The 20,243-nt window shown below is 44.1% G+C and overlaps 1 protein-coding gene and 1 pseudogene across 1 annotated transcript in view; one reads left to right on the forward strand and one right to left on the reverse strand.

The window, feature by feature from the left end:
- Positions 1-17,657, reverse strand: part of FGF14 (fibroblast growth factor 14) — a 612,786-nt gene extending 595,129 nt beyond the window's left edge. Inside the window, exon 1 of the mRNA XM_060129221.1 lies at positions 17,426-17,657. Coding sequence (XP_059985204.1) covers positions 17,426-17,633 — 208 coding nt within the window. The 5' untranslated portion in view covers positions 17,634-17,657. The remainder of the gene's footprint in view (positions 1-17,425) is intronic.
- LOC132508640 (small ribosomal subunit protein eS6-like) lies at positions 1,801-2,524 on the forward strand (annotated as a pseudogene).
- Positions 17,658-20,243: the final 2,586 nt, after the last annotated feature.

The following is a 20,243-nucleotide window of genomic DNA, read 5'->3' on the forward strand; positions in this document are numbered from 1 at the left end:
TATGGAATCTAAAAAAAAAAAATGGTTCTGAGAAATCTAGGGGCAGGACAGGAATAAAGATACAGATGTAGAGAATGGACTTGAGGACATGGGGAGGGGGAAGGGTAAGCTGGGACGAAGTGAGAGAGTGGCATGGACATATATACACTACCAAATGTAAAATAGATAGCTAGTGGGAAGCAGCTGCATAGCACAGGGAGATCAGCTCCCTGTTACCACCTAGAGGGGTGGGACAGGGAGGGTGGGAGGGAGACACAGGAGGGAGGAGATATGGGGATATATGTATACCTATAGCTGATTCACTTTGTTATAAAGCGGAAACTGGGCTTCCCTGGTGGTGTAGTGGTTGAGAGTCCGCCTGCCGGTGCAGGGGACACGGGTTTGTGCCCCGGTCCGGGAAGATCCCACGTGCCGCGGAGCAGCTGGGCCCGTGAGCCATGGCCGCTGGGCCTGTGCGTCCAGAGCCTGTGCTCTGCAATGGGAGAGGCCACAACAGTGAGAGGCCTGCATACCACAAAAAAAAATTTTTTTAATAAATAAATAAAATAAAGCGGAAACTAACCTACCATTGTAAAGCAATTATACTCCAATAAAGATGTTTAAAAAAAAATGTACCCCATTTACCATGAAATGCTATCTAAGGACCGCTATGGACTCTTCATTCTATTTGGAATACTCCAGCCCAAATCCGTCCCTCATTTGGTCCAACAATCAGAATCTCCTGACCTAACTGGCAGTGGCAAAGGGAAAACGAAATGGGAGAGAAAAGGGGAAGGAGGGTGGATGAGTTTATTCCGTCCATCTCTATCAATATTCCTTCCTTAGCTCCAGGACCAACCATCCCCAGCAACTCTTCCACCTTTATCTAACCTTCCAAATCCCCTCTACTCCCCCTAGAAAGATTAAGATACCATATATTTGGAGGTAACAAAACTAACTTCTAAGTTACCTAAATGGCCTACTTATTTGAGAGAAGTTTAAAGTGCTAGTTAGACTGTACCAATCCATAATGTCCAACGCCAAGGTGCCTGACTAATAAGCCTGATATAGGAAGTAGACATACCTTACTGTTCAGCCATTCCATCCTATGCTGCAGATCTCAGCATCTAATTTTACTTCTTTTTTTTAATCTAATGGCATTTATTGAGACTAGTTCCCAAGTTTTACATCACTTGATAAAAGGAACTGACACAGCAGAAAGGTTTCCCTGATAGACCCCGTGGGGCTCAGTGCTTAACACAGAGGAAGAGACTTCCTTCCTTGGACTGTATCTAGGCCCCTGCTGTGACCAGAGAGACAACAGTAGAATCATTATGTGTAGCTAGGGTTATTTCTAACTCATGAACCTGCCACACTAAAGGCCTTTTCCTGGGCTATTGTTTCTTCATGTTTGACCTGACCTCTAACAAGGATGGTGCTAGTTACACTTAACATTGGTTGATGTGGTCAGGTAAGTGCAGCACTGTTCCAAGAGATGCAATGCACAAGTGGTGGTCTCAGAAGTAGACACCATCACAGACACACTGAACCGTACCATTTGTTGGTGCTCATTACGGCCCGTGAGGCTGCAGCAGGGCTTGGCCATGACCTTTAAAGTAAGAATGTATTTGTGGTAGCTTTCCTTATTCTAAGGAAATAGAATTTTTTCTTTTCTTATTCCTTACTATGATTTCATTATTTTTGGTATAGAAAATTGTGCTGGTGATAACCTACACACATGGACCCTAGGGTGTTTTTCAGTTCAAGTAACTGGAAAATGAGTGAAGTTTCTGTGTAATGAAATGGGAGGTGTATGTTGGCATGAACGAAGAAGAAACCCTCATTCGTACCTTTTATGAGAAGCGTGTGGCCACAGAAGTTGCTGCTGACGCTCTGGGTGAAGAATGGCAGGGCTATGTGGTCCGAATCAGTGGTGGAAGTGACAAACAGCGTTTCCCCATGAAGCAGGGTGTCTTGACCCATGGATGAGTCCGCCTGCTACTGAGTAAGGGGCATTCCTGTTACAGACCAAGGAGGACTGGAGAAAGAAAGCGCAAATCTGTACAGGGTTGCACTGTGGAGGCCAGTCTGAGCATTCTCAATCTGGTCATCGTAAAAAAAGGGGAGAAGTATATTCCTGGACTCACGAATATTACTGTGCCTCGTCGCCTGGGGCCCAAAAGAGGTAGCAGAATCCACAAAGTTTTCAGTCTCTCTAAAGAAGATGATGTCTGCCAGTATGTTGTGAGAAAGCCCCTAAACAAAGAACGTAAGAAACCTAGGACCAAAGCACCCAAGATTCAGCGTCTTGTTATTCCACGTGTTCTGCAACGCAAACGTTGGCGTATTGCTCTGAAGTAACAGCGTACTAAGAAAAATAAAGAAGAGGCTGCAGAATATGCTAAACTTTTGGCCAAGAGAATGAAGGAGGACAAAGAAAAACGCCAGGAACAGATTGCCAAGAGACGGAGGCTGTCCTCTCTGAGAGCTTCTACTTCTGCGTCCAGTCAAAAATGAGATGTTCTAAGAGTAACAAATAAATAAGATCAGACATCACGAAAAAAAAAATATATATATATACAATAATATTTAAAAGTATTTCTACCAATTATAAATTTAAAAGAATACAAGAAAGAAAGGGTCAAAGATCCGTCTTATGTTAAAATGGTAACAGAGAAAGCGAAAGCATAGTTAGGCAAAAAACTGTTACCAAGATTCACAGAGGTAACTCCTCCTGCTTTGAGTAATAAAAATAAGAGAGTAAGATTATGATGCACTGAGCGAGTTGAATGACCCTACTTTCCTTTCCTGAAGGTTCTCACAAATATTAGCGGGCACCAGAACACTGAGTAAGCAAGTGGATGTGGCAATAGCTGTGGCAATCCGTAGGACGCAACTTGGACTGTGGCATCTTTAGATGCACATTTTAATTCTTTATTCAAAACTATGTTAATGCAACAACATTCAGACCCTTTACTTAACTCTGTAGCATTCAGACCTTTTGCATTGTGCAGCTATTGCCTTTACACTAATTGGCACCCAAAAAAAAAATTGTTAAATCACTCACTCACTACCCACTGAAATGACAGAATTCAGGTTTATGCTGCTAATTTGCTCCCAGCACAGGGTGTCTACAACTGTTATCACCACCTAAAATGAATCCCTTCCCTTACTTGTATGAATTATGCTTGTGACCCTACAAATGTGCATTTTATAAACTTATAAACTAGGATCTCTAACAAGGATCCCAGTTCTAAATCAAAAAAATTGAAACTGCTGCTTACAAAGCATTACTAGTTATGTATTTGTAAGGTTTAAATGGCCATTGAGGATTGAATTAGTGCTCTCGTTTTAACAAGTGATATTCCTTAAAATATTATTTTATAAATTGTGTGGCATTCTTAAGTGTTAAGATAACCGAGAAATAGATACTGACCCTCTAAAACACAATTCAAATTTGATAACAGAAAGGAGCAGAAAATCAAAATCCATTTCCAAAAGTTGTGCTTTTAGCAAATTGTTCCTTAATGCATCTCTCCACTAAGCAGCGGTCATCAAGGGTTACTCAAACATAGATCTGCTGCTAGCGCCAGAGCAGTTTATCAGGATTCCCGTGTGAAGAAATTGTGGTTCAAATTGCTGGAAATTTCCCTGTAGCCAAAGAGCCTGTGACATTTTCAGTCCAGCGATGTTTCACTAGAAAACATCATCTTACTGGGAAATTAACTGCTGCCCCAAGTACCTTAGGTGCTACAAACAAAGTTGTCTTTGTTTTGTCTTCCCACTCCAGAAACATTCTCTAGTTCACTAATTTCTACCACATCCAGTCTAACTCCTCTGCCAGGCTTTTGGACTCCAAATTATGATTCCTCTAATACCCCAACATAAGATTCCATTAACACTCCCCAAATCCCCAACCATGAACCTTTCAGCCCTTGACTTTCACTCACATTGCTCCCGTTTTCAAGAATATACTTATCTCTCCTGCCAAATGAAACACGCTTTCAAAAGTCAGCTCAGGTCACACTTCTCGACAAGATTTCCCTTTCTTCCCGGCTCATCTTTGATGGGTCTCCTACAGACACCCCGTGGCCGTCCATCGTTCAAGACTCTCTCATTACTGGTGTTCTCTGTACACTGAACTTAAGTACTTTGGGGCCAGAGACCAAATCCTTATGGAATGTTTTAAATCTCTCCCAGTAACTAACATGGAACTTACCACAAATAGTTATTTAATAAATACTAATAGGTTTATTGTATAGATTGTATATTGTCTGTCTTCTCAAAACCTCAGGATCATTTTCTAGATAATTTCCAAATAAATTTTTCTCTATGTTAAGTGCATCTTTGGAACAACAAGAATGACAGTCCTGAAGAAACCAGAAAGGGAAGAAAAGGTTGCTGTGCAGAAACAGATTTAAAGAACAACTTATGCATGGGATTTCTGCTCTGTCTCCTAAGAGCTTTTGACTCAGACTATCTTCACGAGGATATCTGCATTGCAGACAACCTTGCACTCTAAAGATAGTGCTTCCAGGTTAGAGGGCGATTCCCCCCACCCCAGGATAATAAAGACCATGGCTCCCTGCTGGGCAAAGGTTGGGCACTTTTGAAAGACATTCCTTAAAAAAGAAGGGGGATTTCCTAAACTCAGAGGTCCTCAGCTGTGACACAAATCCGCTGTGTGCAGGCATCCACCTCGGCTACTCAGCACTGCCCCTGGGAGATGTTAGGACAAGGGAAACAAGAACGGGGCGCCTGTTGTGCCCTGAGTGATACAGTCCTTTATCTCTGACCCAGGAGCCTCCGTCCTCAGCCAGCATCTCTGTAACTAGGCCAGGTAGGCTTGCGAACCGTTTGTAGTTTCGGGCAACTTTTGGATTTTAACTAAAAGTGGGTGTGTTCAATTAGGAGTTTCTAGTTTACAAAAGACAACAGAAGTTACCGCATGGAAGTCTACACATCTCACGTGCGATGGTATAGGTGGATCTCAAAAACAACGTGTGGAGTGAAAAGAGCAAACTCAAGGGCATGAGGACTCCAGGATCTGATGATCTGAGGCTCTAGTACAGGCTAAGGTAAAGTCAGAGAGCAGAACGGTGGCTGCCTCTCACAGAAGGCACGGGTGGGAACTGAATCGAACTGAGAATGAGGTTTCTGGGTGATGAGAATATTCTATATCTTAAATGGGGTGTCTGGCACAAGGATACACACAATAGTCAAAAGACATCAAACTCTACAGTTAAGAGCTGTGCATTTTAATGTATGTAAATTACGCTCAATAAAAAAGCATTACAAATTCCAAATATCTGAACATGTTGCAAACACTGAATATGTTGCATTCCCCTTTAGTTTCAGGATATAATGATTCACAGAAACACTGAGACAACACCAGCCACTTTCACATATACGCTTTGAACACAGTCTTTAGGGCGGTAGCTGCAATACAGGAATTTAAGAGGATGTCTCTGGAGGAAGACTGCTTGGGTTCCAACCACTGGCTGGGTGCCATCAGGCAAATTCCTTAACTTCTTCACGCCTGGGCGTCATTCTTTTTCAGATAAATATAAGAAAAGTTCCTACATATGGTTTTTGAGGTCTAAATTAGGTAATATAGATAAAGTATCTAGTACATAGAAAGCATCCTATAAAGCTAGTTTTTTATTATTACTTAGAGCATAAATACTAATACAGGATTCAGAATAATTCAGGATATTTCTGTTCAAGTAGAAGAGTAATAAGTCTTTCAAAATCTAGTAAGTTTAAAGGCATTCATTAGTGGGACTATAAGGTAGAATAATTATAATACTATCCCCAAATTATTTAATTATATAACCTATTAAAGCAATAGATCCACATCACAGTGTTTTTAACATGTTATCTGAAGCACAGAAAGAGTCAAATAAATGCTGCTTTGGGTGTCTCTAGTTCACACAGATGTGTCTCATTTACTGTCTGACAACTGTATTGTTAGAATTTTTTGCCTTTTTCCCCTAATGTAATACATGTAAAAGTTGAAAAGCCAATTGAATACTAATCCCAGCCTTGCCTGAAGAGTTAAATTGATGACAAACCTTTCAAAAGACACAACTAAAGGAAAGATGTGAAAGGACAAAATCTCGAGTATGACAGTATAAATACAAGGAGAGCGGGACAAAGGGGGGCAATCCTCAGTGATGGAAAACAGAGAAGCAGGACTCCACAGCTCTGCAGATCAGGCCACACTCCCAACTTCAGCGCGCACATCAGGGGTTCACGTTCCTATGAAAAGGCACGTGTGCCACAGATGGACCAGAACCACCTGAGCACTGTGTTCTTTAAGATGATTCCCAAGATTTTAAAAGGAAATATAATTAGGAAAGATAAAATAAATAATAAACAATCATGATCCCCTAAATTTCTATATTTTTCAAATTTATTTTTTAATTTGTTACTGTACCATTAAAATATTTCTAACATTTAGTATCCATTCTATTAAAACATATTTCCAATATTTTATATCTATTATTATATATCTGATGTATGAGGAATTTTATGTCACTTAATTGGCATATGAGTAGAAAGTTTAAATGTAAAAGAAAAAATAATTAAGAAAATGTTGCGGCAGAATGATGGTAACTGCTGCGTGTTTAATTCGGAAAGTGACTCAGGTCTCCTAGCAAACAGAGCCCTTTCTTTGCTTACAAGCAATAACACCTGCGGTACAACAGAAACAACCAAAAAACATGAGTTTCAGACTCTGAAATAAGTGGCTGTTTAAGAAAAAAACAGAAACCCTACAATGTTTTAGTCTTTGAGCCTTCTTATTTTCACATTTCTTCTTTTTTTAAAGTAGTATGCCACGTGCTCCACACAGGAAGTGGAAAGAATAGAGATTTCAATCCGTCCCAAACTACACTTTATCTAAGTAAGAGGCAGCATTACAGAAGAGGCTAGCTACCACACACTTCAGTGATCCACTGTAATTGTGCAGACAACAAAATGTTACAGGGGGAAAAAGGCATTTTAATTACAACTACATTCATTGCTACCCAAGAAGCAGGTGCACAAACTTACATACGTAATTTCAATAAAGTTTACACTTCCTTCTCTTCTCTTGCCAGACCTGAATAATCTGAAAAATTGGCTTTTAATTGTACTATTTGACTCCTCAAATGGAACAAAGTATTGCACACAAATCACTGACTATCAACAAAGAACTGTATATCATTTAAAACAAAAAACAAAAAAACCTTGGACTTATCTTTATTGTAAGGCATTTTTTTTTAACCCTAAGGACTTTCAGCTTTGGAGTCAAGAAAACAAACCGTTTATCCCAGAGCAATTCTCCTAGAACTGCCTATTTAAATTATGATCTAGAAGGAGAAACTTGTCAAAGTTTTCTACTTGCTATTAAAAGTTGCCAAAGCCCCTCGAATACAAACAGTCTGGAGAGAGTCAGGTTTTTGCTCTGTGCTTTGAGGAGACAGGAGTGGTCTACTGGCAAATGGTCAGTGGCTCGGCGGCATCAAAAGGAACGGTCCACGCATTAAAAAAAAAAAAAAAAAAAAAAAGGAACGGTCCAAATCAAACACCTGTGGTCAGAACATCCTAGACACCTCCCTCTTTTCCCTTCCCAAATTCAAAGTGGCCACTGAGATAAAGGGACTCCACTTCCTCTCCAGCCACTGTCACTGCCTTATTTTTGACCTTACCACCTCCTCTGTGGCCTTTCTTACCTTCAATCCCGTTCCACGCAAAGGTATTTTCCACACTGTTGCCATAATGATTATCTAAAGGGTAAAGCTGACCAAAAGGCTTCAAGATTCCAAAACAGTTTTACTGAAAGATTCACTGCAAATGGCTCATGATAAATTAAGGACACAAGAGGCACCTAAAACAGAAGACACTAAGTAGTGACTTCTACTACTCCCGCTATCCGCCATCACAGTGCTCACAGTCTGTTCGTCCTCTATCTGAATTGCCTTTCCACTCTGAAGAAACTACAAGACCATAAACAAATTAGTGACAGTACAGATGCGCCCACACCTACCTTTGAAGGGTGGCCCCCAAATGCGCCCCTCTCAGAGTTCATGGGACTCCAAGGGATTCTCCAGGAAACCAGTAAACCACTACCAGTTATTCTCTTAAGCAGCCAATAGGAAACTCAAGTTAAAATTAGTGAAAAACCTTGCCAAATTCAGGTAGATGCCAGAGCTACACTCTACTTTAAACTCCACTTGCTCTGGAGCCTAAGAAAACTGGCAGATGCCAGAGAATTCTTACCAGAGTCAGCTCTCCTGCATCTCTGTCTGTAGTGCCCAGTTGAGAGAGGAAGGGAAAATCTCACGCTGTTCCTTCCTTTCCAAGATGCACTGGTTGTGGATCCTTTCTCTCCCAGGGACAGCTATTGCCTTCTTGGTTGTCTCATTTTGGGTCTTGAGAACTTGGCCTGGGAACCGTCAGGCTGAGGGCCCTCAAAATACGCCCGGACAGAAGTGTGGATTGCACTCCATTTGCAGCTAGTGTCCTACTGATCGTTGGCAGCACTCAGGGGAACTAAGTCTTTCTTTGGCTACCTTTGGATGTGGCTCTACATCTTGGGAGGGTAGGATCTTTTGCCCATTCTTTGGGGACACCTCTTGAGTCCAACAGGTTGTCCAGTACTGCCAGGAATATTTACTGTTTGTCTCAGCTGAAACCTGACAAGATATTTGAAAAAAAAAAAACAAAAAACACTTTTTTTTTAAGTAGCTCTACTGTGAGAAGTTGGCCAGACTGGAAGCTGATATTCAGAGCCTGAAAGGAACGTTTTTTGAGGCCTCCTCCCCTAACCTAAGTGAAACTATGTATACCCAGAAGGAAAGACCTTCCAAAACAAAAAGCTCTAAATCTAGAACACAGAAATCTTTTTATTTCCATATTAGTTGAAGACCTTCTCCCAGATCTAAAGATCCAAACAGAAGATAATGTAGTTGGATGGGTGATCAGCCCTTTGATGTCATAAAGGTTGCAACTCAATTCTTTGAAGAATTAAAAACAACTATCCCTGTCTCGGGAACTGAGTCTTTGTAAGAACACAAATGCAGCTACTGAAGCAATTCAAAGCCCATCTATCCTTTATACCAATCCCAAAACCTCCCCTATGCTGGCACATACTATAAAATTCTGGGTTTAGGAAACAAAAGTCCTTCCTGGAGGCACTTACTTTCTTTCCCTGTGCCTTGAGATGTGAATATTCTACCCAGTCTTCTTGAGAAACTGATGGCCAGTTCTTCGAAAAGCAAACTTCAGGGAGGTAATTCTTACCATAAGGGGAACAAAAAAAGGTTAAAAGACTATTTGGAAACTAGGCCAACAAAATGTCTTTAAAAAGTGTAAAGCCATCTGAGCAGGTAACCTTAACCTACTCCATCCGCCGAAACACAATTTGGATATAGCTGTTCTTTTATAAACTAGTGAGCTTGCCTTATCATACCCTCAAAATAGTCTTTTTCAACTTCTAAATATACAGTGAAGTTGTGTGTGTGGGTTTTCAGATGTGAAAATGCTTGTGATTCTTCCCAACAGTCCAAGATAACAGAAGGAAAAACAAGCCAAGGTAGGTCGAGTCCTCTCCAAAAAATGTTGAGACTGCAGGAAAAGACATCTGGGGAATACAACAGATACAAAAGAATGCCATCTGTTTCAGCACCAACCACACAACTCTGTAAAATGCATCAAGAGCTCTTGGTGGTGTCACCAGTAAAATACAACGCGTGCTCAAAGCTGTGTACTGTGCTTTCCCTACCACTCAAAACCGGCTCTTGAAAGAGTCACCTCTGCACCGGCAAGGAGTTGCCACACCTCTGCAAGGTCGGTCATGAGCCCGCAGGTGGCTTTCCATCTCCGATAGCCTCGGGTTTAAACTACAACTTAAATATACTCAACACAGTCCAGGAGAGGTACAGGGAAGAGGGAGAAGTTCATTCAGAATCCAGATCGGGTGGAAAGTTACGAGACGCTTGGAACATGAGAGCGGGGGCCGACCTGAGATTATTCTAATCAATGCCCTTGCACTGCAGTCGAAGAAACTGAGGCCCAGAGAATTTCAGGAGCCCTCCTCGGCCTCCCAGTAGCTAGTGCGGGCTGGACTCATGCTCTCCCAGTCCGGAACTTGGGCGCATCCGCCACCTACCTAGCTCCTTCCTACCGCCCCGTCCCTTTTCCTCTAAACCCTGCAGTGCGTCGCGGGGAGGCGGCCACCTGTGGGCTGGAACCAAACTCTTCCTTCGCCCTTCAGCCCGGGCACGCACTGAGGCGCGCGCGAGGTCGCCGGCCCGGTGCCCGCCAAGGTGCGCCGCGTCAACACCCGGCGCGGCCCGCGCACCCCGTCTCGCCCACCCCGCGGCTTCCGGCCACGTGGTTTCCATAGCAACGGCTGCGCCGGCCTCCGAGCCCCCAGAGGCGCTCCAGGGTCAGAGGTCATCCCTGTGGCAACGGATACCTCCCGCGCTACGGCGGCTCGGACGGGCCGCTTCCGCCGCATTGCGCCGCAGAGCCCCAGACGCCCCGAGGCGTGGAGCGCAGGTTGGCCGGTCCCGGGAGTTCTGGCCGCGGGTCACAGCGGAGGAAGGCGACGCGTCGCCTTTGCGCCTCCTCTCTTCGGGGCTCCATTAGGCAGACTCCGAGCCCGGCTCCGGCCAGATCCCCGAGGGGCCCGACTCCTGGAAGCAGATCCGAGCCGCAGAGGTGGCCGGCTCGTGGCTAGCAGAAAACAGTCCACGTCCCGCTTGCTGCTCTGGCGAGCGGGGCTCTGCCCCAGTCGTGCGTCCGCCTTTGACGGTGGCTCCGGAGGGCGGAAGCTGAGTAGCTGAGTGTGGTTTTGGGAAAGCAGGGCGCCACCAAGTTTGCAGATGACTGCTTTAAAACGGAAAGGAACAAAATAGGAAGGGAGGGGGCACCTCCTTTCAAAGCAAGTGAAACTCGAGGCTGTTTAGGTGCTGTCCACTCTAGAACGGAAACGTGCCACATCGGATGGGCCCAGTGACCATCTTCACAGAAAGGAGTTCAGACAGGAAGAGAGAAACAATTCAAGTTCACTCCACTGTTTTTCGGAATGCCTTCCTTTTGGAGAACATTAAAGATCAGAAAAGAAATGAAGGGGGGCTCTGGCAGAGGGAACCAAATGGTGTCCTAACACTTGTTATTTAAAGGGTGAGCGGGCCAGGAGGGGTGAATGCGCTTGTGTGTTTGAGGAAGGCCTGAGCCCAGGGGAATGTTTGCAAACCATGTTTCAGGATGCGCTGGCGCGGAGCATGAAGAGAAAGAAGGCCACTAACAGCTGTTTTTCCTTCTTGGTTTTACCATTTAGAAGCCAAATTCTTGGTTGGCACTGCTGGAAAGGAGTAGGCGTTAAGTGAACTTCACCAAGTAAATTGTATGACAGTGGCAGCTACAGTCCCACAGTTAACTTTCTCAGAAAACGCTATTTTTCACCGTTAGTTCATTTAATACAAATGTATTGAAAACCTGAGACTTGTCATAACCTGAGTTTTTGACAGGGGACAGCGATAAAGGCAACAGTGCTCAACAATTGTTAGGTGACTTTCTTCGATGGTGTTAGTAGGTTAGATAAACAAAAACGTCAGTGTTCCCTGTAAAACATGTCTGCGCTATGCCTCCATTTTTGCTTTCATGTTTAGGAAAGCCCTAAGGATTCCTCCTTTCAACTCCTCTTCCCTTCATCATCCTACCTTTTACTTCTGGCCAAAGCAGAAAATTAGTTTGTACCAACCAGAGAAATACACAGGGAGAACATCAAGACATACTTGGTCCTTCAAAAGCAGAATAGCAAAAAAAAAAAAGTTAGTGCATCTCTGGAGGCATATGGAGGAACTGAGAAGTCGCCCTCAGACAATTCCCTGCCGTTCTGTGCTCAAGTTCAACTCTTATAACTAAATGTAGTACACGGTACACAATCTAAAACCCTAAGAAACACCACACAGACTATGGCACCAGGCAGATAGACGTGTCTGCTGGTATTTCCCTGGCCCACTGTCCCTCCTGGAGGTGGTACTAAGTTGGGCTCAAAGGTTTTATTAAGAATATACACACGATGCAATGTCTCATTTAAAACTTAGTAGAGGAGCTTCAAATATACTGTTCAAACATCCCAACTGTTTCCCCATAAACCGTAAGAAACTATCTTGAATAAATGCTTCCATTTTGAGACATCTACATATTTATAGAAAGCTTATGAGTCAATTGAGTGAGTTATGATGCCAAAATGTACAAAGGAGCAAAACCTTTGGTGGTTGTCCTTGTTACAATATGTATAAAAACACTTCACAAAAGTCCTCAGTGTTTGTGTTGCTAAAACATGGAAGACTGGGTTTGAACATTTTTAAAGGAGTGGCTCCGCATAGGAAATATGAACTATAGAATTAGCTTTAGCACCTTCTGAAAGCAATGCATCATTTGAACGGATGTTCTCAGGGAGGCTGCCTAAGATGAGAACAGGCTGGATATGGGTACAACTAAAGTGATCTCCACTGTTAAAACCAAGTTTAGATGATCACTGATTGGATTTCACACTCGTTAACTTGGATATAAATTAAAACAAACATAAAACAAAACAGTGGACACTCCCAACAAATCAATACTTGGAAGCCTACCTAACATGTCATCCTTTGGTTCAGGAAGTGCTACTGCCTGCAAAACTCATTATGCTACTTCAGTAATGAAGCTTCCTAGATGGAATCCAAGGCCAACTCATATTACATGGAATCCCATGCTGAAGGCAAGCATACTAGAAAGAGAAGGACCTTACATCTGTTTGGTGTTCCAGCCATGCAGTCTGAATTTGATGTCTCCATTTTACATATGCTCAGTGTTTAGAAATGCACAGGTTATGTATGGCCCATTTGTGGCTCACCCAGCTCTACAGGAACCCAAGATGAGTCGGCAGGCAGAGGAGAAGGGGTGAAAAATGCTTTACTCCTTTTTCTTCTCCCTCTTCCTATTTTCTCACTTCTCAAAGCCATGACCGCCCCTAGATGTAAAGCAAGTAGCTTTAAAAGAATAACATATATTTAAATGAGTAACAGTGGCACACCAGATGTTTTTGGCACCTAAAACAGCTTAGTCAAAGGCAAAAGCAGGGCTGGAAGACACCCAAAAAAAGTAGGAAATAGAGAGTGACAGTGAATTCTACCAAGCCCTGCTTGTTTCATCTCAAAGTTTCATGGCAGAGACGGAGACAGTTCAAAAGAGGAAACACTCAGGGCCATGAGTTTGTGGGATTTTCTAAATGTGCTCTGCAGAACTAGGTCTAGGGCATCCGCTTCGTACCCTCCTTGCCACAAACGCTGGTACCCAATAAAATTACATCTGGTTACAATTTTTCTTAAAATCTCTGCTTTCCAAAATCCTATCAAGCCGTGGAAGTTTGTATGTGTGAGTAGCTGTATATATTTGAGGGTCTGTGGCTTCCTTTGCCTGTTGGACATTATGTATCTGAAGAGACATCCATGATACGACCTTCATATTTATCTTTAGTGTGGACTTTTTTTTTAATATTTATTTATTTATTTGATTGCCCTGGGCCTTAGTTGTGGTAGGCGGGCTCCTTAGTTAGTTGTGGCATGCAAACTCCTAGTTGCGGCATGCATGTGCGATCTAGTTCCCCAACCCTGGCCCCCTGCATTGGGAGCATGGAGTCTTAACCACTGCGCCACCAGGGAAGTCCCCTATTGTGGACTTCTTTTTTCCAACCATATTTATTTCCTTAGCAGCCATTGCTCAGATTTCAGCGACCTAGATTATTTCCCAAACTGGCCTGTGACACATGTCGGTCAGTCCAAACTCTCAGTACTAATTTAAAGAAACATATCAAGCCCTCCTCCAGGCAAAGTAAGTGCGTTGGACTCAGTATTCCCTATTTAATGATCTGCCTAAAATACAGTCACCTTGCATAACTCATGCAGTGACAGTTGAAGAAGGTAACATCTATTATAAACATATAGCTATTCCTCTACTGGGAAAATAAGGGAAGGTAGGACATGAAGCGCACGTGTGTGTGTGTGTGTGTGTGTGTGTGTTCTCTGATAATAGTTGTATTGTGAGATATTGGACATGTTTATGAAGACAGTAAATTTACTTTCTATCCAGGATTTCTAAGCTATTGCAATTTATTTTAAAAAGCATATATTGTGCAAATATATTCTTCATGCTCTTTTCCAGTTAACTTTTACATAAAAACAACGAAAAAAACCTACTTAATTAACACCTCTTATTTAAACATGAATTAAGAACTTTTGGGTAGATGAGTAACTTTGCCCTTAAGTTCATGACTCTATCATTTGCTTATTTCTACACCAACCTGATTATATAGCAGTACTCTGAAATTCCTTTCAGGAACCCCTGACCGAACTGCCTGTACTTGTTGACAACTTAAAGCAGTGGGAATAATCAGTAAATCATTTTATAACTTACAAAGATTGGGAAGAAAAATTCATCTAATAAGAAGTCATTACACCAAATTCATGGTCCTACTACTGGTACGTGCAGGTATTCTGACAAGCTTCTTAGTCTGAAACCACTTAATTGTCCTCGTTTTAGATTTAAGATAACGTAATAGGTAGTAGTCAATCTGTTCTTTTTGGTTTTAACAGTTACGAGGATTTTAGTCTTTGTTTTATTTCAATTACCCAATTAACTTCTTAGTTATACTGCTATCTTGGGATCAAAAACCTGCAAATGATTTTAGGCTTCATGTTAATAGCAGAAGGAGAATGGAATTTACCAACTACAATCCTGAAAGAGAATGGCTAGGCACAGGATGGTTTAAGCTCAAAAGGCAAAACTTTTAGAAGGTGAGATACATAGTGTGACACATTAATGTCCCATTTAAAAAATAATTTACAAAATGCTCCAACTCCAAGGTTGGAATTCTCACCCCTGGCAATCTAGGACTTAAACTATCCTAGTGGAGTAGTCGGAGCCGTTGTTAGACAGAGTTTGAGTTAACCCATCAATTCACCCCCGAGTACTTTAGCATTCATAAGCTGCAAAATAAATTGCTCTAAAAATAAGTCGTCATTTGTTTGACACCTTCCAAATGCCTCGGAAGGAAAAAAAAAATCTACTTTATTCCAGAGAGATGAAAGTGGGTGGGGTGGGGGAGGTGTAATAAAAAGATCTTGAATCGTGTATCGGTGAAACTTAGTGTTTCCAGTAAAACTGTTTACAAAAAAAAAGACATTATCAAAGGCAGTAAGGAAACTTACTGTTCCATGCTGAATTATTGCCCACTCTCCAGTACTATGGAGGGACTGACTTCAAGATCCCTAAACAAATGGCCAAGTCTAAAGAAATGCTTTTCTAGTAGTCCTGTCTCAGAGGGAGCTAAATCTTTTCAAAGAAGAGCACAAGAAGGTTTCAAAAACCAGTAGTTTTACTGTGTGAGGGAGGAACCCCACCGCAGCCCTTGGCTTGTCCCACTTTAGGAAGTCTTGCCAAAAGGGTCTTCGCGTGAACTTGAGATGGTAGTGTTGCAGATCTAGCTATGACCAAGGCATCAGCAAGTGCTGGGCTTGATGCGGGGTTAGGGTACACCTGACAGCCCAACTGGAGACGTGGTTGGTAAGGTGACCACACTGCTTTCTCGTTGGGTAGCTCTCAGGATGGTGGGATCATCTCAGAGCTGCTAAACGCTAAGTTAAGAGAGAGAAGGGTCAAAGGACCGGGGATGGAGGAGGTGGGGGTCGGGTTGGGGGGAAGAAAGGGGTACGGGAAGAAAGCGGGGAGAGCTAGAACACAGGGATGAGAACTCCAGGACGGAGGCACGGGGCCCGCTGCAGCACCGCGCCCACAGACTCAACAGCCATCCGAAGGTCCCAGCTGACGGCAACTGCCAGGCGTCCGCCAGCACGCGAGCATCTGCCCTTCCGGAGGGTCTCAGAACTTGCACTTTCCCTTCTGCCGCAGCAGAGGGGGCTGCAGGGGGTGCTCAGCATCCACACCCACCGCCTCCATCCCCGCCCACCCACACCTCCTCCCCCTCCTCCCTCCCCTCCCCTTCCTCCTCCCCCTTCCCCCCTCCTCCTCCTCCTCCTCCCCGGCACCCGCAGGCGGCAGCTCACTGGGAGCGCGCCGCCCAACTAGGCTGCATTAGGCAGCTTCGGAGGCAGGGAGGCGGCAGCCACTTGCTGCCCGGCCGCTGGGGCTCCGGGTGCCAGCGCGGCCCCTGGTGGAGCTCGGGGTGTCAGGGCGCCCGCGAGGAGCCGTGATCTACTACACCGCAGTGCCAGCGTCAGGAGCCTCGGACACCCGGGCTGCCACTGCAGGACGGCCAGGGCCCCGCCCCCAACAGGGCCCCAGACATGGAACACCCAGCCCGGGTCCCTCCCCGGCCTGAAGCGAACCGGGGGACACCACACACCCCCTGCCGCCGGCGCGCGCGGCTCCCAGACCCGCTGCGCCCAGCCTCCTCGCCCGTGCGCCGCCTCCGCCACGCAGCCCTCCGGCCTGGCCTCCCCGGGGTTGCTCGCCCACAGCTCCGCGGCCGCCCCTAAATGCCTCAGACTGAGATAGCGGGAAGTGAATCCCGGGGACCCGACTCCCCGAATCACCTGCATTTGCATTTCTTATGTAATGTACTGCAAGTTTCCCGGTTGGAGCCTTTTGGAATGGGGGCGCACGATCACCAGGAGGCTGAAGCAGGGACCCGGGGCCAGGCTCATCCCACCCGGGGGACCCAGACGCCGGGCTAGGACACTGCTTTTTAAAAGGGAGGTTTAAATTACATATACTAGAGAGACCGGGCTTGTCTGCTCCATCTGGGGTTCCCTCCCGGCATGAGCCCTGCTCAAGTTTTCCCAGAGCAGGAGTGTCGGAGGCAGACGGGGGAAGGAGTTCATACTTCGGCACGCGGAGCTAGACGGGGGCGGGAGGCGGGGGCTGACGGAGGAGCGGGGCCGCGACGGAGGGGGCCTCTTTCCTTCGGTGAAGGTGATGGGGTGGCGAATATTGTGCAAGCTACTCAGAAAGTCTAGAGCAGGTTCTCGGCACCGAGCTACGTCCCCGGACCTGCAGCACGAGTCAGGGGAGCTCGCGGTTCTTTCTCCTGGCAACTACCGAAGCTTCAACTGCCTCGGGCCAAACCTTAAGCCATAAACCCTTCAATATTCCACCAAACATCGTCAACCAGATACATTCCAAAAAAAGAAAAGGAAAAAAAAAAGTTTCCTCCTCCCTCCTAGTGATGGATTGTGTCACAGCCAAGAGATGCTGGTAATGATTTGGGGCTCACAGACGCCGATCCAGCTGTTACTTGTTTATCCACGCAACACCTCTATACACAACACTGTCCTGGTCCTTCTCTGTTTCCCCTGCCTTCCTGCATAGCCGAACTGCAGATCTAGCTCAATGAGCAACAGACAGGTTATTATGAGGAAAAACATAACATGATGCATGTTTTGCTTACCAGTTGGGTTCTTGTTTTTCTTAAGACTCTTGCCACAAAGACACTGCAGCATATGCGTTCCTTTGCTGAAAATGTTCCAAAGAAACCACATTGATTTGGGCGAAAAGCAATCCAGCAGCTTAGACACCCTGAGAAAGAAGAGATCCTTGTGGTTGCATAATAATAATTTGAAATCAGTTCTCCTGAAGAGGGGCACCGGTTTTACCATAGGAAAAACGATAATATTCCGGATCTTCTCCCAGTTTTTTCCCCTCACGTGGTATATTTCTTTGAGACTTCTCAGAGATTGTTTTTTTTCGGCCAGGGTGAATGATTTATCCCCTTGATCACCACTGGATTATTACCAAAGGGTTGGCAAAAAAATCCTTTTTCAGCATGAAGCCAAACAAAAAAGCAAAGAAATCCCAACTGAGACCAGAACTAATCAGGGAGAACAGTAATGCACAAAAGATCCCCAAAGAGAAAACCATAGCCTTTTAGTTGATCGCTATGAGGCTGGGTGAGTCTGCAGGAGTCAAAGCAGGATTCATCTCACTGAGAGAAGACTGCCATTGTGTAGTCCCTAGGAGAGAAGGAAAGGAAAAAAAAAAAAAAAAAGGAAAGAAAGAAAGAAAGAAAAAAAAAAAAAAAAAACCACCAGCACACATACACACACCAATACCACCTCCGAGTCTGACAGCCGAAGACACAGCCTCCCTTCTCCCAGTGTCGATTTTTTTTTTTTTAATAATCAAGCGGCAGTGCTCAGGGGGATCGGATTGAACCTGCAGTTCTCAACCACCACGAAGAAAAGATGCAAATCTAGGTGACCCCTCCCCTGGTCAGGCTGGTAGTAGGTAGAGAGCGCCTCGGATCCCCTGCCGCCTTCCTCTCTCTCTCTCCCAGTTTCCAACAACGGTGAGCATGAGGAAAATCTCCCCTCCGGATTCCTCGCCCAGCCTTGGATGTGAGTTACCGGCATTAGGGGGAGGAGGAGGGGTTGAAGTTTGCATTGAAAAGACTGGCTTTCCATGACGTAGCCACGTGCTTTCAGACCCGTCACCAGTGAGATGCTTCCACCCGCCCGGGGAGGGCAGTGTCACTGCAGTCTCTCCGCCGGTTCCCCTCTCGAAGTCCCCCACCACTAGCACCCAGCCACAGCCCCACTATTTGACCCTCTCCCTCCTCCGCCCGGCATGATTAGGCTTGCTGCTTGCTCTTGCAGCCAGCTAGCAGAGCCTTCTCTTAAAAGTGAATTTCGAAAAGGAAAATTAATTATAATTAGTAAACCTTAAAAAATACACAGGGTGGAGGGGAGGCAGGGGTTTAAATAGAAACGGTAGTTTAGTACCACACTCCTTGGCCAAAATTAGTTCCACCTTACATTTTCAAAAGCCGCATCTACAGCATCTAAAACATTAAGGACAACTCAAGTTCCTTTACTTATTATTTGAATCCTACTTAAAGCACTGTTTGAAAAATATACACTAGGCATATGACAAATATGTACTTGCAGAAACAAGTACTGTTCAAAGGGCAAGCACTAAAATCGGGGCGACAAACTCTTCTTTGCTGAGGAGGGTCATATGTCAATGAGAACATTTATGCCTTTTCTAGACAGACAACCTATTACCTTCAAATATTGTTTTGGTACAGAAAGCACTCTGCTTGATTCACACGCTAATTCATTGCCTGTTTCTGCACCCATTAATTGAACTAACACTGAGTTCACCCCCGTTCACTTAGCTACACTAATATACAACCTTGTCACCGGCCACTACGATCTAACCTAACAAAATGGACAAAATCTCTCTTTCATCAAGATGCAACCCAACTCCCTAATTTCCCAGAAAATCAAAAGATTTAGGGCAAAGCTATTGATTTCTCTTATTTAGGAAAAAATACAATGTACAAAATAGTACAAACTATTTCAAAGAATAATATAACAAACTCCAGTGTACCTGCTAGTCAAAATTAATAAATGTTAGCATTTCATATTTGTGAGATGAGCATTTTGGAAAAGTAAAATTGACCACTCTCACTGCTGTTAGGCAAATGAATTAACATTATGCCAGTTTATTTCCACTTTTATGGGAAAATTGACATAAAATGTTTAATTTTTTAAAATATATTTAGAAGTTCCATCTTAATTTCAAAATATTAAAACTACTAGGGCTTCCCTGGTGGCGCTGTGGTTGAGAGTCCACCTGCCGATGCAGGCGACACGGGTTCGTGCCCCGGTCTGGGAGGATCCCACATGCCGCGGAGCGGCTGGGCCCGTGAGCCGTGGCCGCTGAGCCTGCGCGTCCGGAGCCTGTGCTCCGCAATGGGAGAGGCCACAGCAGTGAGAGGCCCGTGTGCCGCAAAAAAAAAAAAAAAAAAAAATTAAAACTACTACCTCTACTGCATGGAATATCAAACTATCTTATAAACAAATAGATGTAGATCTATGTTGTTGAGGACTGCTTTTAAAGAAAATTAACTTCTTAATTATCAGTTATCAAAATATGAAAATGTAATAAACAACTTTCCCACTGCTAGTGTTTTCTAATATTTAGGAGGAATTTTGAGATGCCAAAATTTGTATCCAATATCTTGAACCCTTTGGGGAAATGTCAGTTGATTTTAAGCAAGATGGAAGAGGAATTTAACACAAGCAAATTTTATGAAAGTTAAGAAACTTGAAAGTTAAATATGGATGTCCTCAATGTGCCTAAGGCATCATGTCATACAGCTTAAAGAAATTACTAAGATTAATTGCAGCCTCAATCAAGTTTGGGAAGTAAGGAAAGAGAGAATAATAAAAGTCCACAGATTTAACGTCAAATGACTTAGAGTC

This window comes from Lagenorhynchus albirostris, chromosome 18 (assembly GCF_949774975.1).
Source record: "Lagenorhynchus albirostris chromosome 18, mLagAlb1.1, whole genome shotgun sequence".
Classification (NCBI taxonomy): domain Eukaryota; kingdom Metazoa; phylum Chordata; class Mammalia; order Artiodactyla; family Delphinidae; genus Lagenorhynchus; species Lagenorhynchus albirostris.